Source organism: Puntigrus tetrazona, chromosome 18 (assembly GCF_018831695.1).
Source record: "Puntigrus tetrazona isolate hp1 chromosome 18, ASM1883169v1, whole genome shotgun sequence".
In the NCBI taxonomy this organism is placed as follows: domain Eukaryota; kingdom Metazoa; phylum Chordata; class Actinopteri; order Cypriniformes; family Cyprinidae; genus Puntigrus; species Puntigrus tetrazona.
In genome coordinates, this window is record NC_056716.1 from 71,984 (window position 1) to 90,407 (window position 18,424).

Sequence of the window (18,424 nt, forward strand, 5' to 3'; positions counted from 1 at the left end):
GGATGAACCACCGCCAGGTAACGCTCTACACAGATCAGACACTGAAACAGAGGACGACCGGTGATGGCGAATCCTTGAAAAAAATGTCTTTTTATCATTAGTTTTGGGAAGAAAAATGACAGTAGATTGAAAATGGCACTAAGACTGTAGACGGTCTCACAAACAGAGAGATTGAGGATGAAGAACTCTGACGCAACTCCACTTCCTGTTCCGGTGATGATAAGCCATACAACATAGGAGTGCGTTGGAAAACCAAACAGCAAATTGAAGCAAAACAGAGAACTCTCAAACATGTCCCATTTCAAATTTGTGGAGTTTGTAGATTCGTCATGTGTGCTGAAGTTCAATGTGGAGTTATTCATCTCCTCTCTATTTTTGTCTTTTCAGCTGAGAAAAAAAAAACATATATTTAGGCTCATGAAAGGATCCTATCAATTTCAAATGAAATAATTGCACATGCATTTATCAAAATGGACTTTTATATGCCCATATGCCCACTAATCTCATTTGCTTTGTAGTTAAATCATCTCACAAGCTAAATCTTGAAGCAAAAATTATGAATATTATGGAATTAAAAACACAGTATGAAATAAAATAAATAATAAAGACTTGTCACCTGAAGACTGAATGTCTAGTCTCTGTGGATGTACATAAATCCCTGTGCTGTGTTTTGTAGACACAAACTTCACAGCTGCCGCAGGAATATAATATGTGCATGATTTTATATGCTACACCTCACATAAAACATCAGATATGCAAATATTAAAAGTAAAAATGAGACCGAAAAAGACTGTATTATTTGTGTTAACAGGACTTTTTTTTGGATGAAAGATGGAAATCTACATTTAATTAGTGGTATAAATGACCAACAACAAATATCTGACACTGATTATATGTACAAGCCATTTACATTTTTGAACAACAATTTACTTACACTAATGAAAAAAAATACAATTCTGATTAGCTGTTTTGAAATTTTGTTACTTCATAAGAGACTTATTTTGTCTTGAAATGGTTTTGAACTAAATGTATCATCAAGATTAACAACAGAAAATATTATTGTTAGGTAATGTTCTTGAAAGCTATATATATATATATATATATATATATATATATATATATATATATATATATATATATATATATATATATATATATATAAGTCTAACTAAACCTCATAACACATTTAACAAGTTGTTGTTTTTTTGGGGAGTGGCGAATGTTTAACCATTTAATGTACTAAAAACAAAAAGCAGGACAACTTTCCAGCCCGGCGCAGATAAAGAGTAGGCTGAACAAAACCAGCCAGAATAAAACAAAACAAACCAACAGAAAAAAGGTTCACAATAAAATGCTGAGTAAGAATGAAATAGAATCCTGAAATAATTAATGGCACATATATACAAGTCATAGTTATAGTAATTATTAGAATGAGATGAAATGCTCTTCTCTTCATGCGGTTTTCCTCCTTTCTCTCTCTCCCTCTCTCTCCTGGTCCTGACTGCTTCAGAGCTCTGAGAACAGCCACGAGACAAAACAACTGGACGAAGAAGAAGAGGAGGAACTGAATCGAGTAGAAGTATATGTACATTGTATAATTAAATTGTTCTGTAGCAAACATGCAACACAAACAAGAGCCAAGACAAATAATCCAGGCCACAGTGCAGCAGATCACTCTGTATCTGAGAGGTTTGTACTTCAGAAAGGTTACAGGATGAACCACCGCCAGGTAACGCTCTACACAGATCAAACTCTGGAACAGAGCACGACCGGTAACAAGGAGTCCTAATAAAAACCCTGTTAACCTCAGATGCGAAAACCCAGCAAAATAATTAAAAACATATAACAAAGAGTTCAGACAGACACCAATCTCAGAAACAGAGAGGTTGAGGATGAAGAAATCTGATGCTACTCCACTTTCCGTTCCTGTGAAGATGAGCCATATAATATATGAGTGCGTAGGAAAGCCGAACAAAACATTGAGGCTGTAAATAAAACTGTCCAGGGTGCTTATTACCCCTGTGAAATAATTTGCGGAGTTTGTAGATGTATCAGGTTTGGTGAAGTTCATAGTCGAGTTATTCATCTTCTCTGTGTTTGTCCTATTAATTTTGCCTCTACAGGGGAAAAAGTAAGAAAACTGAGTCAGATAAATTTTGTATTTAAAGAATCAATAATATAAATATAATTTTCTATTAATAAATTTAGATTGCCTAGTTGTAACGTTACATAAAAAGGTCCAGGTTTGCTTTATAGTCTCATGAAAATAGCATATTCATGCTTTTTCTGGATGAACAGATGATTATGTCAAAATATTTCAAGACAATGTATCACTATCTATAAATATTCAAATTTGCAAAACATCCAAACTAATTTTAATTTTTAGCTAGTGTCCCACTTTGTCAGAACATCTGAAAAAAGCCAGTTTTTTAAAGAGCTTCTTACTAGACTTCTTACTAAACTGCAATGTAAAATTATCAGCTTGATAATTATTTGTTTTTTAAAAGACACAGTCTCAGGTCCAACCAGAACAGGTTGATTATTAAAAAAAAAAAAAGATCCAATTGTATCTGTTTTATTTTAAAATTAACTAGCTTGACACTGCAACTGAAATAAAACAACAATGTGAAGTACAATTTGAAATTTTCAGTATATAGATAAAAAACGACTTTCATCAGTATCATTTTCTATTGATAAAAAATAAGTAAATTTTTACTTATGCCTAACGTATACATACAACCTGTAGTTTATAAGAAGAGTTTTATCACCTGAAGAGCGAATGTCCAGTCTCTCCGGATGTATAGAAATCTGTTTGTGTTTTGTAGATTTCATAGATGTCACAAGAATGCATATGAAAGATCTAATGCATGTCACATAAACAACCAGATATGCAAATATATAATCTAAACAGACTAAACAGTAACACGGAACCCGATTTTTTGCTGACGTGTTCCTGGATGAACATCTTTGTCAACCCTGGAACAACATTGATTTAAAAGAACAGGTTTATAGTTTTTGTGAAGTTTAGGCTTACAAATAGTGTTTGGTGATTGTATATCAGTGTCATTTATCTATCATTTCTTCTGATTTCAGGCATTACTCATGGGTAAGGTTAGGTTCAGGAGTAGGGATATTGTCAAGATTAAATGTTTGGAATAAAATGTTAATATTTACCATTTACTAAAAGTCATTTATTAGTAATAATTAAGCACATTAATGCCTTATTCCACATACTTAATCCTACCAAATACCTAAACTTAATGACTACCTTACTAACTATCAATAAGCAGCAAATTAGGAAATTGTTAAAGGAGAAGTCACAGTTAATAGTGAACAAGTGTCCTTTGGACTAAACATTTGAATTGACAGCCAATGACTGACTTAAATTGGAAATGCAAAAACAGAAAGAATGTTGACAGGAAGAGAAAAAGTGCATTTTATTGTAAAATCTAGAACAAGTCTCTAAATAGCAGTAAAACCTATTATTTGATACAAATTATTATTACGAGACACTTATACATTACACTTATCATTAACAATAGCAACACATTAGCATATTACAATCCTGATAAGATGTTTTGATATTTTGTTTTAAATTTATTTTGTCTTGAAATAGTTTCAAACTAAATCTATCAACTGACTGGTATTATCTACATGTGCGTGTACAACACAACAAATTATGAAGTCTTCCTGAACCACATGAATCTATCCTGCACAGGTGCGAGAAATTTATCACAATAAAAAAAAAAAAAATTCAAAGATTCTCTCAAAAAGATTAGCAAAATGAACACATACAGTAATGTCGTTTATAAAAAGATAAAATCATTTAGTACAAAATCCTACAAAGCCATATTTTATGATGAACAGAGGCAGAAGAGTTTTCCAGCCCGTTGTAAATAAAAAATAGGCTGCACAAAACCAGCCAGTACATAACAAAGACAAGCAGGAGACCAGAAATCAAAAATATTCTGATGTGTTACAATGACGAAGAATCCTGTGACAGTATAAGGTACGTACAGGATAATCATGTTCATTGTTGTTATCAGAATAAGATAAAACGCTCTTCTCTTCATGCGGTTTTCCTCTTTTTTTTCTCTTCCTCTCTCTCCTGGTCCTGACTGCTTCAGAGCTCTGAGAACAGCCACGAGACAAAACAACTGGATGAAGAAGAAGATGAGGAAGTGCAGGGAGAGGATCCATACGTATGCTTTCATGTCGAGCAAGACTAAACTAAAAAAGCTGACTAAACAGGATCCAAGACAAATTATCCAGGCCTCAGCGCTGCAGATCACTCTGTATCTGAGAGGTTTGTACTTCAGAAAGGTTACAGGATGAACCACCGCCAGGTAACGCTCGACACAGATCAGACACTGAAACAGAGGACGCCCGGCGACTCCCAGTCCTTGCAAAAACTGTGTTAACATTTTAAAATGTAAATAGAAATATGACAGTATCCCAAAGATTGCATTAACGCTGTTACCAATCTCACAAACAGAGAGATTGAGGGTGAAGAACTCCGATGCAACTCCGCTTCCTGCTCCTGTGATGATGAGCCAAATAATATAGGAGTGTATAGGAAGACCGACCAGCAATAATATACTCATTCCTTGACTCTCCAGTAGCCCAAAGTCTAAAGTTGTGGATGCTCCAGCTGTGGTGAAGTTCACCGTAGAGTTATTCATCCTCTCAGCTCAGAATTTCACACATTCAGAAAAGTTACAGCTGTGATCTACAGGGTGAAAAAAAATGTTTATGAGGACAATCAAATGCATTCCCATATTCACCCTGAATGACAAAATCATGCAAACATAAAAACAATCTTTGCCATATTACATATCACAATGAAATTAAAACATTACAATTATTAAAATTTTTGTCACCTAAAGGGTCAGTGTTCAGTCTCTCTGGTTGTATACAAATCTCTGTGCTGTTTTTGAACTGAATTCACGGCTGTTACAAACATATGCACATGACTTCATCTGATACAAATCACATTTGCAGATATGCAAATACTAAAGTAAAAAAAAAAATGTTCAGATGTTGTTCATCTCTGTTTTTGTCTTGTTCTTTGGGAAACAAGTTAAATGTCAAACTGTATTAAAACAGCCTTTGTGTTTAATTCCATTCCACATTTTTAAACTTTAGCGCAAGCCACTTTGATACTCCCAAATAATATGAGAGAAATGCATCCCAATAAAATGCTTTGACATTGACACTTTATTCATTTCTGCTAAATTACTCTTAACTGCTTTTTACATTTTTAGCATTAATTTTAAAATTTAGAGACACCAGCCCTGTTTTGTTTCAATGTTCAGCATTCATTTCATACAGAAAATTAAATTCGTAACCTGAAGAGTGAATGTCCATTCTCCAATCTCTACGCTTTGTTTTGCAGACTGACTTCAATTCCATCACCATTATTTCATCTGCTTCACATCACATAAACATTAAATGTAAAAAATAAAATAAAATAAAATAACAATAACTAAAGATGGACAGTCAACTCTGAGTCAACTACAATGTATTCTGTGTGGAATATTTTATTCTGAATGCTTACATTATTTCATTGACTTTTAATGTGCACGCTTAACAGAACAATTACATTTAAACATAGAATAGATTAGATAACACAATTATGGATTTTGCTTTCAAATGTTCTCTTATATTTAGTACTTGGTAAAACATTTATGGGAAAATTTGTGGAAAACAGAGACAAGAGAGTTTTCCAGCTCGGTGAAGATAAATAACAGGCTGAACAAAACCAGACAGCTCATAACAGAAATGACTAAAAGTAAGAGTTCTTCAATAAACTGCTGAGTCAAAAGGAAAAACAATCCAATCATTATATAGGGCACATATATGATGCTAATGCTCAGAGTTGTTATTAAAATGAGGCAAATTATTTTTCTCTTAATGTGGTTTTCCTCCTCTTTCTTTCTCTCTCCTGGTCCTGACTGCTTCAGAGCTCTGAGAACAGCCACGAGACAAAACAACTGGATGAAGGTGAGGAGGAGAAACTGCAGCAAAAAGAGCCATGCATATGCATGACTGTTATCTGACGTTAAATTAAACATGGAACAGAAACAGGATCCAAGAGTGATTATCCAAGCCACGGTGCAGCAGATCACTCTGTATCTGAGAGGTTTGTACTTCAGAAAGGTTACAGGATGAACCACCGCCAGGTAACGCTATACACAGATCAGACACTGAAACAGAGGACGACCGGTGATGGCTACACCTAATAAAAATGATGTGAGGCTTGAAACCCAAATAAATATATGAAGTATATAGAACAAACTGTTCAGACAGTTGCTAATCTCGCAAACAGAGAGATTGAGGATGAAGAACTCTGATGCAATTCTACTTCTGGCTCCTGCAATTATGATCCATATAATATAGCAGTGTGCTGGAAAACTAAACAGCAAACTAATGCTGTGCAAACAAATGTTTAAACTTTCCACTTCCCCAATGAACTGAGTTGTGGAGTTTGTAGATATTTCAGGTGTGAAGTCCATTGTAGAGTTGTTCACCTCCTCTATTCCCAGATCAGAAACTTAGGATATAAATAAATATAGCAACTGTGATCATCAGGAAACAAAAAATGCTAAATTCAGACTGTATTAAACTGCCTCTTTTAAACTTTTACAGCCAGTTTTGTTTAAGTTACTTTTTATACATCAAATATTGAGAGACATGCATCCAATATTAAATGTATATTTTAAATAAACTACTTACATAGTCTATATATACATAAAAAATCTATTCAGTTGTGTTTTATTTACCTTATTGCCTTTAAGTTTCTTACAATTAATTTTTAAGTCTATATAGATATAAGCCTCGTTTTCTTTGAAACAATTAAACCAAGTGATATTCATTTCATACAAAAAGCATCAAGTTTATAAGAAGTTCTTCACCTGAAGAGAGGTGTCCGGTCTTTCTTGATGTGTGTAAACCTCTATGCTTTGTTTGTAGACTGAATTCACAGCTGTCACAAGATTATATGTGCATGACTTCATCTAACGTCACATAAATATCAGCTATGCAAATATATATATATATATATATATATATATATATATATATATATATATATATATATATATATATATATATATATATATATATATAATATAATAAATAATAAATAATAAAATAAATATATCTGAGATGTTTGTACTGCAGAAAGTTTACAGGATGAATCACGGTAACTCTCAACACAGATCAGACACTGAAACAGAGGAAGATGATGAGCAGTCCTAATGAAAACCATCCTAAGCTTGAGATATGTCACAGCCCCAGCCCATCAATAAATTAGAGAAAGCAATAAAAGTTCAGGAAGATACTAGTCTCACAATATGCGAGACTGAGATTGAACAAATCTGATGGAACTCCAGTTCCTGTGATGATGAGCTATGTACTCAATCAATCAATCAATCAATCAATCACTTTTATATTGCTTTAAACAATACAGATTTTATCAAAGCACTGAACAGTGCTTTGACAGGGAGAATACAATGACAGGGATGTATAATGAAAACATTGAACAATTTGTTATTAAATGCATCAAATCAACGAAAATTGCTATAAAATAACCAAAACCTCATCTATACAGAAAAGAGAGAAAAAAAAAACAGGCTCGGTTGGGGCCAGATCTCTTTTGGTCGGATGCACTTAATTTCTAGTTCAACTTTAAACAACTTAAATACGGGTTAGGAGATTTAAAATAAGCGCCGTTAATACGGTTAACAAAGTGAAACAATACACATTTTAATGCAACAAAAGTATGCTCACTGAGAGAAAAAAAACAGAAGAGAAGTTTATTAACAACTTATTGTTCCTGTTAGCAAACACTGCTAAAACATGTGCATTATTTAATGTCTAAGCAGGTAAAAAGAGCTAAAAACAAGAAAATAAAAGAATATGTCTACAGTGTCTAAGAAATAAACCAACATTTCCCAGCGTGGTTCAGATAATGAACAGGCTGAACAAAACAACCCAGCATGTTACAAGCAAGGGCAAAATAAAAAAGTGCCATAATGTTATGTTGTGTTACAATAACAGAGAATCCTACGATTGTAAATGGTACATAAATAACAACCATGGTCACAATAGTTATTAAAATAATGCGAAACGCTCTTTTTTTCATGTGGTTTTCAACTTCTTTCTCTCTCCCTCTCTCTCCTGGACCCGACTGCTTCAGAGCTCTGAGAACAGCCACGAGACAAAACAACTGGATGAAGAAGAAGAGCAGGTACTGCAGCGAGAAGAACCATACATAAATATATCTATGGTCTACCGTAAATATGCAGCACAAACAGGAGCCAAGAGTTATTATCCAGGCCACAGTGCAGCAGATGACTCTATATCTGAGAGGTTTGAACTTCAGAAAGGTTACAGGATGAACCACCGCCAGGTAACGCTCTACACAGATCAAACAATGAAACAAAGGAGAACCAGTAATGACTAGTCCTCTCAAAAAGTTTGTCAATGTCGTGAGGTGTGAAAACTGAATAAATATAATTAGTATACAGAACAAACTATTCAGGGAGCAGCCAAGCTCACAGACAGACATGTTGAGGATGAAGAACTCTGATGCAACTCCATTTTTAGTTCCTGTGAAGATGAGCCATATAATATAGAAGTGTGCCGGAAGACCAAACAGCATATTTATGCTGTACAAGCAAATATCTAGACTTTTCAGCCCGATGGAGTCAGTTGTGGAGTTTGTAGATGATTCAAGTGAGATGAAATTCAGTGTAGAGTTGTTCATCTTCTGTGTTTTTGTCTTTCTTAGCTCAAAACGCTATGACCAATAGGAAACAATGAAAGGGAATTCATAATCGATTCCACAAAACGATGTTTCTGGTCAAACAATGTTAGGTTCTCAAATACTAATCTGACAATCCAAATAACAAAATAAATAGAATCTAATATGATTTCAGAACGTAAAATGGCTCTATTCATTCAAATGGAGTACTTGTGTAGTCTATATCTCATTAAAATGACATTCAGTATCTATTACATTTTTTCAACTGTCTTTATACATTTTTACCATTTTTTTCAATTCTAGAAGATATCACATATTTTATTTAAAAACAGAACCACCTTACATTCTCGTAGACATTCTCTAGTAAACATAAGCTGAAAACAAGGAAATAAATCAAAAGTTTATCACCTCATGAATCTCTGTGCAGTGTTTTGAAGACTGACTTCACAGCTGTACCAGTATATGTGAATGACTTCATTTGTTACACTATACATTACATAAATCATCACACATGCAAATATTAAAAGGTACAAAGGTAACTTGAAAAGAATGGACAGTCTTGACTAAGTAAACAAGAGCAAAAAAAAAAAAAAAAACTATTCTATATGGGGATGTGTTTGCTGAATACTTTCATTGCTTCTTTATTTTTACAACTATATATATATATATATATATATATATATATATATATATATATATATATATATGTATGTACATACAACATACACACACAGAAGAATCAATTTAGAATGGGACAGTCAAGGATTTTACTTGCAAATGTTATGCTGTACTTTGTAAAATAAACATGATTTATGGGAAACAGAGGAAGGGCAGTTTTCCAGTTCTTTGTACATAAAGAATAGGCTGAACAAAACCAGCTAGTACATTAAAAAACTAGCTACTAAAACTAATGAAAGTACTCACTGGTGAACGATTTCTCTAAATAGACAAAATATAAAACACATCAGCATTTTTCAGTGTCATAGAGTAAGAATATTTGTTTAGTTCACTTACAAGCATTCAATAGTAAATGTAGCACAGTTGAACAACTGCATGTTTTATGGAAGACAAATGCAGAAAAGTTTTCCAGCCCTGTACGAATAAAGAACTACCTGAACAAAACCAGCCAGAATAAAAGATAAGAAAATAAGAAAGATTCTAAATTAACCACTGCATAAGAACAACAATAAATCCTGAGACAATAAATGGCATATATATATATATATATATATATATACATTATCATATATATATATATATAATAGATTGAGATGAAATGTCCTTCTTTTCATGAGGTTTTCCTTTTCTCTTCCTCTCTCTCCTGGTCCTGACTGCTTCAGAGCTCTGAGAACAGCCACAAGATAAATGGAGAGTAAAAATATATGTAAATCAGAAAATTAAATTGGTTTGTTGAAAACATGCAGCATAAACAAGAGCAAAAAACAAGAACAATAAAAAGAACAAGATCTAGTTATCTTTTTTGCAAACGAATACAGTATAGCTACTTACAATCTCATAAATAGTTAAAAAAATGATTTAATGCAATTTACACTTACATAATAAATCTGTTAACTAACTAACTAAATGTAATCTTCATGCAGAAAAATAACAAATGCGCAACTATTGGTTAGGTTCTGTTTGTGATGAGTTACACTAACATGATTTGAGCCACAGATTCGGCACAGAAAATTTCAAAAATAAATAAATACATAAATGTTTTATTGAAAACAAAAGAGTTTTCCAACCCTGTTCAGATAAAGACCAGGCTGCACAAAACTAGCTAGTACATAACAAAAAAAAGCAACAGTAAAAGGTTCCTGAAAATAGTCTTGAGACAGAATGGAATGCAATCCTGTAATAATATATGGCACATATGTGATAATCATACTCGCAGTAGTTATTAGAATTAGATAAAATGCTCTACTCTTCATGTGGTTTTTCTCCACTCTCTCTCTCTCACTCTTTCCTGGTCCTGACTGCTTCAGAGCTCTGAGAACAGCCGCTACAAAAAACAACTTGATGGAGAAGAAGAGGAGAAACTGCAGTGAGAAGCAGCAAACATGAATATAGAAGTTACATGAGACTACAATTAACATGCAGAACAAACACGAGGCAAAAGTAATTAACCAAACCACGGCGCAGCAGATCACTCTGTATCTGAGAGGTTTGTACTTCAGAAAGGTTACAGGATGAACCACCGCCAGGTAACGCTCTACACAGATCAGTAACTGAAACAGAGGGTTACCAGTGGTACTTAGCCCATATAATAAATATGCTATTGTTTTGAAACTCGAAAACCAGCGATTAAGTACATAGACCCAAATGTTCAGAGAGTAGACAAGCTCACAAACAGAAAGATTGAGGATGAAGAACTCCGATGCAACTCCACTTCCTGTTCCTGTGACGATGAGCCAGATCACGTAGCAGTGTGTAGGGAAACCGAACAAGAAATTAAAGCTGTGCAGACATAGATCCACAATTTTCAGTGGCCCAATGTGTGGATTTGTGGAGAATGTAGATGATTCAGGTAAGAAGTTATCTGTGCAGTTATTCATTTCTTTTGTGTTTAGCTCTCACCTCAGAATCTCACAGAAAATGTTGCCATTCTATCAGAAAAAGATACAAGATTTGAAGGCAAATTTTAAACACGTTCTGATACAGTTTTATTAGTCCCAATTCTAGTGAATGAGAGTTTTCTCACCTGAAGAGTGAATGTTCAGTCTCTCTGGATGTTTATCAATCAGGGCTGTGTTTTATAGGCTGACTTCACAGCTGCCACAAGAATATATATGTGTGTGACTTCATCTGCCTCATAACATAAAACATCACATATTTGAATATATGAAGTAAACAAACATAAGATCGATTATAATTTATTTCGTTTTTTTATATTAAACATTAATATATCTTACAAAGCATCTAAATGGATTGACACTGACTACAAGTCCAAAGATTTATTTTAGAAATACAATAATAGCAAAAACAAACAATAATAGCATTATATAAATATAAAAATGTCATACATGTTACAATGGAAAGCTCACTTTTAAAGGTAATGGGAGATGAGAATGGGAATGGGAGTTTATTGGATTCTATAGATGTTATTGGTTGTGACAATCACAGTGTTTATTTCCTACACTATGCTACAAAATGCTAATGCTAAAATGCTAACCAGTTAACCTACCCCACATCCAGTCTCGGCCTCAGATGCCACGCCCACAGACCATTGACAAAATGGCTGATGTATATGGTACACAATATAAAAAGTCTTAATCAGACTGGTTACATTTTACATTTCAGACTGGTTAATGTTCCGGCCTTGAAACAAAGATACCGTCAGACCAAACAGAGAGAAGAAAGCTGTTGTGTTTACGACTGTGATGGCGAGCGCTTATCAGGATCAACTAAATGATGGATTTTCAAAAATATGTGCATAGAATCTTTACAATACGTCCAAGATTAACAATACGTTATACGTTATTGTGGCAACATTTCCAAGCCCTGAAATGTGATGTGGAACATAACAAACTGTGATTGGTCATTTAACATCCACGCTCAAGCGGCCTCATGGGTGGATCTTGGCTAATGAACGCTACCATGTATTCTAGACCTTCAGCCATCAGTTTGCTCTCACAGAGAATATTGACTTATTATTTTTGAATATTCATTTATATCGCGTATTTTATTTTAGATAAGCTAGACGTGAGGTCTAATTTATAAAGTCTTATTCCGAAATTAGATTTTATACCAACTGGTTAAATCAAACCAATAGTAAAAGTTTTGGCGTAAGGACATTTTAGAGGTTCTGGCCATTTTCGAGTACCTGCCCAGTTATACCTACTTGTTTTTTTCCGTCGTTATATTAGCCAAAGTGGATTTGGAAATGCCATGTGATCTATGCACTTAGAACGTTAAAATAGTCACACTATGTCTTGTTTTGTCTGTGAGGCAAAAAAAAAAACTAACAAACAAACAAACAAATGTTTATTGAAAACATTAGAATTTCAGATAAAGAACAGGCTGAATAAAACCGGCCAATAAAGAACAACAGCAAAAAAGCTACAGTGAAAGTTTGCTGAAAATAACTTGAAATAAAAACTTGAATGAAATACAATCCTGAGATAAAAAAAGATGGAACATTATATGATAGCAGTGCTTACAGTATGAGAGTGAGGTAAAATGCTAACACATGCATTAGAACTGCTTGATTTCAACATACTCATATGTTTCAATAACAACAGTCTAGAAATAAGTGGAATAAAGTTTAACAGTGTCAGAAATAAGTCATTTTATCTTATAATTATCAGATCGGTATAGAAATGGAAATATGTGTGTGTATAATGCAATTAAGCCAATGCACATTTTTATTTCTAATTAATTTTAATTCAATTTAAATTTGTTTGTCAATTAACATATGCTGCACAACAATCAGCTGACTCGCATGCAGTGCTAAGCACGACAGCAACAGTATATACAAAGGTAAGAGCAGATCACTGCTTAAGTATTTGCTTCAGTATTTATTCATTTCTTTTTTTGAAAGCAAAGACAGGACATTTTTCCAACCCTTTTTAAATACAGAACAGGCTGAACCAAACCAGCAAAAATATAACAATATAACCCAACGGTTAAAGAATCCTCATATATCCCTATATTCAGAATGGAAAGCAATAGTGATATAGCCAATGGGACATAAATGACAGCCACGTTCACTGTAGTTATGAGAATTAGATAAAACGCTCTTTTCTTCATGTGGTTTTCCTCCTTTCTCTTTCTCTCTCTCCCTCTCTCTCCTGGTCCTGACTGCTTCAGAGCTCTGAGAACAGCCACGAGACAAAACAACTGGATGGAGAAGAAGAGGAGAAACTGCAGCAAGATGAAACATAAATATGCTATATCAAGTTTGAAAATGAAGACGAGACACAAGCAGGAGGCAAGAGTGACTATCCAGGACGCAGCGCAGCAGATCACTCTGTATCTGAGAGGTTTGTACTTCAGAAAGGTTACAGGATGAACCACCGCCAGGTAACGCTCAACACAGATCAGACACTGAAACAGAGCACGACCGGTGATGCCTAGTTCTAGGAAAAAACTTGATACGAAAAACGAAACCAAAATGCGAAGTGTGGAGAGCAAAGAGTTCAAACAGTTACCAATCTCACAAACAGAGAGACTGAGCATGAATAATTCTGATGCAACTCCACTTCCTGTTCCTGTGACGATGAGCCATATAACCCATGAATACACAGGAAAAGCAAACACAAGATTGAAAATGTCCAGCATGTCTATTGGATTAAAGTAAACAGCTGTGGAATTTGTAGATGCTTCAGATTCAGTGAAGTCTAGTGTAGAGTTACTCATCTTCTGAATTTTCCCTCAGCTCAAACACTCACAGAACAGTTCTATGGAAAAACAAAAATACTTCAAAATATCTTTATTTTGTGTTCAACAGAAGATTTTTAATCATAAGTTTTGGTTCTGATCTAGAATCTCATTTGCATTGTGGTTTCAGAATTTTTTTTTTTTTTTTACATTTTTAAACATTGGCATTTATAAAATGAATAATCAAAGCATACACCGAACAATAATCCATGCATACACCAAACTGTCCATTCACTTTCAAAGCTACAGTCAATTTATTTACTGATTTGTTGCACTAGTTTTAATTTAGAATTAAGAAGTGAACAAAGCAGTAAGATTTTGAGCACTTCCCAGTACAAACAACCAGAACACTTAGATATTGAGAATGTAATATTTGGTTACACAAAATTTAAGGTCCAATTCCCATTAATAACAAACTATTAATTACATATCTTTTCTTAATAATCTTCTAAATTGCTGCTAAGATATAGATAGTAAGATATATATGTTAGAATAAGTGCTTTATATGTACTAATAAACAGCAAGAATGTCATTAGTAGATATGCTAATAAGCAACATGTTGATAGTGAGAATTGGTCCTTATACTAAAGTTTTACCTATTTATTTTATAGTCTACAATCTGACAGAATATCTCATTATTTAATAAGAGGAATTTGTCACCTGAAGAGTGAATGTCCGGTCTCTCTGGCTGCGTATAAATCTCTGTGCTGTGTTTGGTAGACTGATTTCACAGCCGTCACGAGAATATATGTGAAGAATGACTTCATGACTTTATTGACACATTACATAAAACATAACTTATGCAAATCTTTTATGTAAAAATATTCAAATAGACAGTCATTTCTGAGAAAATATTTGAGCCAACTAATTTTGAATTGGACATGTTTTTTTTCATCTTTGCAAATAAATGACCAATCAAAACCTCCAAAGTTTTATTTATATATATTTATACTAAGTTTGTCACCTGAAGGGTGATTGTCCAGTATATCAGTAATTTTTGTAGACTTGATTTTACATATATGTGCATGAATTCATCTGCTACACGTCACATAGATCACCAAGTATGCAAATAGTAAAAACAAACAAAATAATTTGTTCACAGGCACATTACAATTTTTAACCTTTACCTTCAGTGTTGACAACAGCATGATTGTTATTATGGTATTGTTATCTTTTCCCTAAAAGAGTAAAAATGCTAGAAGATAAGACGATTTGGAAAAATATTACAATTGCGCATCCTATGAGCAACAGAGACAGGAGAGTTTTCCAGCTCTGTGCAGATAAAGAACAGGCTGAACAAAACCAGCCAGAATATAAGAAACCACGCCAATTACCCAAAGAGGCAAACTAACGTTTTTCATCGTAATGTAAAAGAATCCAGTTATGGTAAGTGGAACATATATAATAACCAAGTTTCCAGTTGTTATCAAAACTAGATCAAATGCTTTTCTCTTCATGTGGTTTTCCTCTTTTCTCTCTCTCCCTCTCTCTCCTGGTCCTGACTGCTTCAGAGCTCTGAGAACAGCCACGAGACAAAACAACTGGATGGAGAGGAAGACAAGGAACTGCAACGAGAAGAACCAAGGATATGCAACCATGATATTTAGCAGTATATTTAGGCAGACCAAACAGGAGCCAAGAATAATTATCCAGACCACAGTGCAGCAGATCACTCTGTATCTGAGAGGTTTGTACTTCAGAAAGGTTACAGGATGAACCACCGCCAGGTAACGCTCAACACAGATCAGACACTGAAACAGAGGACGACCGGTGATGCCTACTCCTTGCAAAAAATTTGATAAAATCCAAAGACTTGATAAATGAAATGACAGTACAGCTATCAAACCATTCAGAGAGTTGGCAATTTCACAAATAGAGAGATTCAGGTTAAAAAACTCTGATGCAACTCCACTTCCTGTTCCTCTGACAATGAGCCATATAATATAGGAGTGTGTAGGAAGACCAAACAGGAAACCGATGCTGTACAAAAAGATATCCAGACTTTTCAGTGATGTAATGGACTGAGTTGTGTGGTTTGTTTCAGGTGTCATGAAGTTCACTGTAGAGTAATTCATCTTCTCTGTATTTTTATTCTCAGTTCAGCATTTCACATATATAAGATTTCTATGGAAAGGGTTTTAAAATATTCATAATTAAATGATATAATATAGACAATCCTAAGTTGTAATTTTAATTACAAATAACAGAACCACTCAAAAATGTATATTCTGTTAATTCAAACAAATGGATGCATCTATAACCTTTCTTTTAAATCAGTAGATTTGAGTTAAAAACAAGAATTCAATCAAAATATAATCACCTGAAGAGTGAGTGTCCAGTCTTACTGGATGTGTATGACTTTCTGTGCTGTGTTTTATAGACTGACTTCAGAGCTGTCACAAGAATATATGTGTATGGCTCCAAATATACTACTACACGTCATATAAACATTGTATGCAAATTATTAAAAGAAAAGCTGGTTAAAAATTGACAGATGTTGTCTGTCTGTACACTGCTACAGAAATAATTGCAACATTAGACATTTTAGAAATGGAATGATGAAACTTTTGACCACATTATGGTATTATGTATCTATGGTAGAAACATTACGCAAGATTGTGAAGAAAAAGCCTTACTGCTGCGAAAATGGTCATACAATTAATGATACATCTAACCACACCAAAAAACTGACGACTGCTTTACTTTTCCGACACAACACTAAGCAAACTTATGATGCATAACAGAATTTTTATAGCTTTCATTTCATTTCATTTAAACCTATATGAATGCGTAGGATAAGTGTGTATTTTGAGCATGTTAGAATCATAGGCAAGAAAAACCTCTGACAGACAAAAGCTTAATCTGCACAAAAATGGGGAACACCTGCTATGTAAATGTTTAGTGTGTCAATTAATAAACTGTTCTTTGTGTGGTTAATAATTAATTATAGGTATATTTAATTGTAAATCTCTGAGGACCTCAAAATACACAAAGCATTGCAAAAACACACTAACATGTTCTGGCATAAACACTAATATAACGAAGAGAGACATTTCATTTGAAATTAAAAGTAATGAAATATACCATCAAATAAGAATGTAAGGAGAAGTAATCTGACTTTGTAATGTATCACAATGAGAGGTTTTATGGGTAACAGAGCCAGGAGATATTTCCAGCTCGATGCAGATAAAGAATGGGTTGAACAAAACCAGCCAATATATAACAAATTGAAGCAGGAACCCAATATATATGAGTATTCTGTCCAGTCAAAAGAACAGAGAATCCTGTGATAGCATATGGTGCATATGTGATAGTCATGCTCACAGTAGTTATGAGAATGAGATAAAACGCTCTTCTCTTCATGTGGTTTTCCTCTTCTCTCTCTCTCCCTCTTCCTCCTGGTCCAGACTGCTTCAGAGCTCTGAGAATAGCCACGAGAAAGAACAACTGGAAGAAGGTGAGGAGAAGGAAGTGTGTTGAGAAGAAGCTTATCTCTGCTTGAGTATTTTGTGCAATTACAATAAATAAACAATAGAAACATGATCCGAGAGTGATTATCCAAGCCACAGCGCAGCAGATCACTCTGTATCTGAGAGGTTTGTACTTCAGAAAGGTTACAGGATGCACCACCGCCAGGTAATGCTCTACACAGATCAGACACTGAAACAGAGGACGACCGGTGAGTATTAGTCCTTGTAGAAACATTGGTAATAATTTGAGACTCGCGACGTAAAAGGGCAGTAAAGAGACCAAATTATTCAAACTGGTACAAATCTCACAAACAGAGAGATTGAGCATGAAGAACTCTGAGGCGACTCCACTTCCTGTTCCTGTGAGGATGAGCCATAGAACATAGACATTTGTAGGAACGCCAAACAGGAAACTGATGCTGAGCGCACTGATTTCAATATAGTCCAGAGGTCCCACTGTGGAGTTTGTAGATGTTTCAGGTGTAGTGAAGTTCAGTGTAGAGTTATTCATCTCTTCAGGGTTTGTCTTCAACAGCTAATAAATCATATATAATATTGCAGCTGTGATCTTTTCAAGAAAGAATTTTACAGTAAACTAAACATTACCATAATACATTTTTTTAAATTCAGTATTCATAATTTTTATATTGTATTACTTTGTACAAAGTAACTAATTAGCAGAGTATGATTTCAAACTCTGGTTACATATATTCAGTATTATTTATGCTTATAGCCTAAAGATAATTTATTTTTGTTAATTTAAGGTGCTATGCCTGTTAAGTAAAAGAAAAATAGCTTAAATCAATAG

The 18,424-nt window shown here is 34.0% G+C and overlaps 4 protein-coding genes across 4 annotated transcripts; all 4 read right to left on the reverse strand.

Moving 5' to 3' along the window:
- Positions 1-3,854: 3,854 nt before the first annotated feature.
- Positions 3,855-4,682, reverse strand: LOC122322900 (somatostatin receptor type 1-like). Its single transcript, XM_043216499.1, has one exon. The coding sequence runs from the start codon at positions 4,680-4,682 to the stop codon at positions 3,855-3,857; it is 828 nt and encodes a 275-aa protein (XP_043072434.1).
- Positions 4,683-7,933: 3,251 nt separating this feature from the next.
- On the reverse strand, positions 7,934-8,770 carry LOC122322901 (uracil nucleotide/cysteinyl leukotriene receptor-like). The gene has a single exon (XM_043216500.1). It carries the CDS (start codon positions 8,768-8,770, stop codon positions 7,934-7,936), a length of 837 nt encoding a protein of 278 aa, XP_043072435.1.
- Positions 8,771-15,384: 6,614 nt separating this feature from the next.
- Positions 15,385-16,221, reverse strand: LOC122322902 (uracil nucleotide/cysteinyl leukotriene receptor-like). The gene has a single exon (XM_043216501.1). It carries the CDS (start codon positions 16,219-16,221, stop codon positions 15,385-15,387), a length of 837 nt encoding a protein of 278 aa, XP_043072436.1.
- Positions 16,222-17,290: 1,069 nt separating this feature from the next.
- LOC122322903 (C5a anaphylatoxin chemotactic receptor 1-like) lies at positions 17,291-18,127 on the reverse strand. The gene has a single exon (XM_043216502.1). The coding sequence runs from the start codon at positions 18,125-18,127 to the stop codon at positions 17,291-17,293; it is 837 nt and encodes a 278-aa protein (XP_043072437.1).
- Between the last annotated feature and the right edge of the window lie 297 nt (positions 18,128-18,424).

What these genes read in the sequence shown, in the direction of transcription:
- LOC122322903 (XM_043216502.1), bottom strand. Translation starts at nt 18,127, where the DNA reads ATGAATAACTCTACACTGAACTTCACTACACCTGAAACATCTACAAAC.
- LOC122322901 (XM_043216500.1), bottom strand. Translation starts at nt 8,770, where the DNA reads ATGAACAACTCTACACTGAATTTCATCTCACTTGAATCATCTACAAAC.
- LOC122322900 (XM_043216499.1), bottom strand. Translation starts at nt 4,682, where the DNA reads ATGAATAACTCTACGGTGAACTTCACCACAGCTGGAGCATCCACAACT.
- LOC122322902 (XM_043216501.1), bottom strand. Translation starts at nt 16,221, where the DNA reads ATGAATTACTCTACAGTGAACTTCATGACACCTGAAACAAACCACACA.